Here is a 3,054-nt window from a genome sequence, read left to right as displayed (position 1 = left end):
CATCTCCCAGTGCCTTCCCACCATCTTCCATCATCTCCCAGTGCCTTTCCACCACCTCCCACTATATCCCACTGCCTTCCCAGTGCCTTCCCACCATCCTTCCATCATCTCCCAGTGCCTTCCCACCATCCTTCCATCATCTCCCAGTGCCTTCCCACCATCCTTCCCACCACCTCCCACTGCCCTCCCAGTGCCTTCCCACCATCTCCCACTGCCTTCCCATCATCTCCCACCGCCCCCCCCCCCCCTCCCCCTGTCTTCCATCACCCTCTCAACATCTCCCACCGCCTCCCCCCACCCTCCCACCATCTCCCCCCCTTTCCTGCCCGTCCCTCACCGTGCTGCCGGCGCTCCCGGCGCTCCCTCCCTGCTGCTGCTGCTGCTGCTGCTGGAAATGCGCCGCCAGCCCGGCCTTGTCCTTGCACTGCTCCTTGCACTCCAGGCACCTGAAGCAGCTGTAGCTGCCCTGCTCCGACCCTCCCAGGGGCAGCACCGGCGGCTCCTGCGCCCCGTTGGCCACGCCGGGGCCCTCCTGGGCCACCCTCCCAGCGGCGGGAAAGGAAGCCACGGGCACCAGCGGGGTGATGTCGGGCTGGCCCACCATCTGGTCCAGGGCGATGGGGCGCATGACCAGGTGGGAGCACTGCATGACCAGCCCCTTGTCCTTGTGCTCGCGGGCGTGCAGGAGGAGGCTGCACTTGTTGAAGAACACCAGGCGCTTGGTGCAGTGGTTGCAGGTGACCTCGATCCTCATGCTGCGCCGGTCGTAGTGCCGCGCCAGGCTCTTCTCCAGGGCGAAGGCGTCGCCGCACTCCAGGCAGCGGTAGCCGAAGGGCGGCAGCGCCAGGCTGGCGTCGGCGGGCGGGCTCAGGTTGGGCTTGTAGGTGGGCAGCAGGTTCTTGCTGTTGAGGATCTTGTTGAAGGCCTCCACCAGGCTCGACTGGCTGCGGGAGATGACGGTGCCGGCCACGGCGGGCGGCGGCTTCGGCGGCTGCACCATCACCACCGCGGCGCCGTTCACCTTCTGCCCGCCCGGCGCCGCGGGGGCGGCACCGGCGCCGGCCCTGCCGTCCACCCTGGGCAGGCTCTGCGGCACCAGGTTGATGATGTTCTTGGCCACGGCCTTGCCGGGCTTGGCGGGCAGCACCACGGACTTCTGCTGCGCCACGCTGGCGGCGATGAGCATGGCGCTGCTGGCGCTCTGGATGGTGGACACGGGCAGCACCGTGCCCTGCAGCTTCGTGCCGTTGCCCAGCTGGACGCTGACGATCTTGGGCCCTTCCGCCGCCTTCGAGGGGCTGCCCAGCTCCGCTTTGTCCTTGGGGGGCGGCTCTGGGATCCCGTCCTCCTTCGTGCCCTCCAGGGAGGGCTCCCGGGAGCTCTGCTCGCCCCCCGGGCCTTTGGTGGAGCCCGGCTCCGAGTCCGAGGACACCCTGGTGACCGTCCTGGTGATGCTGCCGCAGGAGGTCTTGATGGTTTTGATCCTCACCTTGAGCGGCCGCGAGGAGCCGGAGGAAGGCGAGTCGTTGTTGTTCTCCTCCTCCTCCTCCTCCTCTTCGTCCTCCTCCTCCTCCTCCTCGGCGCTGGACATGCTCTGCGGGCTCCCCGTGGATTTATCCAGCCCTTCCTGCTCCTCCTTGAGGGAGAGCCCGTCCTTTGGGGACGGGGCCAGCCCGGGGGACGGGGGTTTGAAGAAGGGCTCCCTGGGGCTGCCGCGGGGCGAGTGTTTCCCCTCGGCGGCGCTCCCGGCCTCGCCCAGGGCGGCCTCCGAGCCCGGCCAGGGAGGGAGGGGCGAATCCTCGGCGGAATAACGCACGGTGACGGACTTGAGGTGCTCCAGGGGGCTGTCCCCGAGGGCTGTCCCCAAACCCTTGGGGCTGGGCTGGCGCCCCGGCAGCTCCTCCGAGTCGGATTCCTCCTTTTTGATGGCGGGGCCGGGGCGGGACCCGTCGGTGCCGCCGGCCTGGTTGGGCTCGAAGGGCTGCGGGAAGGCCGAGGGCAGCTCCCCTGAACCCTCCTTGCAGTCCAGGCCCGGCGTGGTCGGGGAGGGCGACAGGCAGGGCACCGCCAGCGCCTTCTCCTTGCCTTTGCCCTCCCGGGCTCTGTCCAGCAGGGCGGGATCCTCGCCGGGCTCGGGGCTGAAGTGGGAGAAGAGATCCAAGGCCTTGGGGCCCTTCTCCTTGGCCCAGCACTCCCCGTTGGCCGCCGACTCCCCCGCCCTGTGCCCGGGCGATCGCGGCGCGTCGGCAGCGGCACCAAATCCGTTGTGGAGCAGCCGAGCCCCCATCCCATGTCCCGGTGTCCCGCCCATCCCATGTCCCGGTGTCCCGCCCATCCCGTGTCCCGGTGTCCCGCCCATCCCGTGTCCCGGTGTCCCGCCCATCCCGTGCCCTCCCGCCATCCCGTGTCCGTCCTTCCCGCGGCCGTCCAGCGGCTCCAGCTGCTCGGGGCACCCCGTGTTCTTGACGATGACGCTGACGGCCGAGATGTCGGGGTGGGGCAGGACGTGCTCGGGGGGCGGTGCCCCCCCGGTGCCCGAGTCCCCCGGGCCGGGTTTGAGGGGTGGCTCGGGCTCCTCGTGCCCGGCGTGGATCGCCTCGTTGGCGTCGATGTCGGGGATGTCGAAGGCGGCCAGGAGGTCGTCGAAGTCCGGGGTCTTCATGTCCCCCATGGTGGGCGCGGGGGAGAGGCTGGGATGGGGGGGGGGAAAAAGGGGAATGGGGTGTTAGGGATGCAAATCCCGGCACATCCTGGCTTCTCCCACCCTCTAAGCCCCAAATCCCAAAGCTGCTCAGGCTTCCTGAAGTCAGGAATTGCCACACTCAGGCCTTGGAACTGAGCTCATCCACCCCAATCCAAAGCTGGAATCTGTCCCTGCTGCCACATCCCAAAAAACCAGGAGCAGGGACGGAGATTCCCTGTTTAACCCCGAGCTCTGGAGTCAGATCCTGGCAGGAAGAGGAGCCTCCCAGGTTGGAAGGTTTGTGCCTTCCAGGACCCAACAAATCCTGGCTTCTCCCAAAAGAAGCCCCAAATCCCAAAGCTGTTCAGACC

The 3,054-nt window shown here is 68.3% G+C and overlaps 1 protein-coding gene across 1 annotated transcript in view; it reads right to left on the bottom strand.

Annotated features, from left to right (window-relative positions):
* Positions 1-2,771, bottom strand: part of ZNF687 (zinc finger protein 687) — a 9,650-nt gene extending 6,879 nt beyond the window's left edge. The window contains 2 exon segments of the mRNA XM_027631806.1: positions 338-2,296; positions 2,411-2,771. Of these exon segments, the coding sequence (XP_027487607.1) occupies positions 338-2,296; positions 2,411-2,671 (2,220 nt within the window). The 5' untranslated portion in view covers positions 2,672-2,771.
* Between the last annotated feature and the right edge of the window lie 283 nt (positions 2,772-3,054).

The sequence above is a fragment of the Corapipo altera genome, unplaced genomic scaffold (assembly GCF_003945725.1).
Source record: "Corapipo altera isolate COAL_440 unplaced genomic scaffold, ASM394572v1 199, whole genome shotgun sequence".
NCBI lineage: Eukaryota > Metazoa > Chordata > Aves > Passeriformes > Pipridae > Corapipo > Corapipo altera.
Note: the sequence above shows the minus strand (reverse complement) of the source record. Positions and strands in the feature narration are given on the sequence as shown.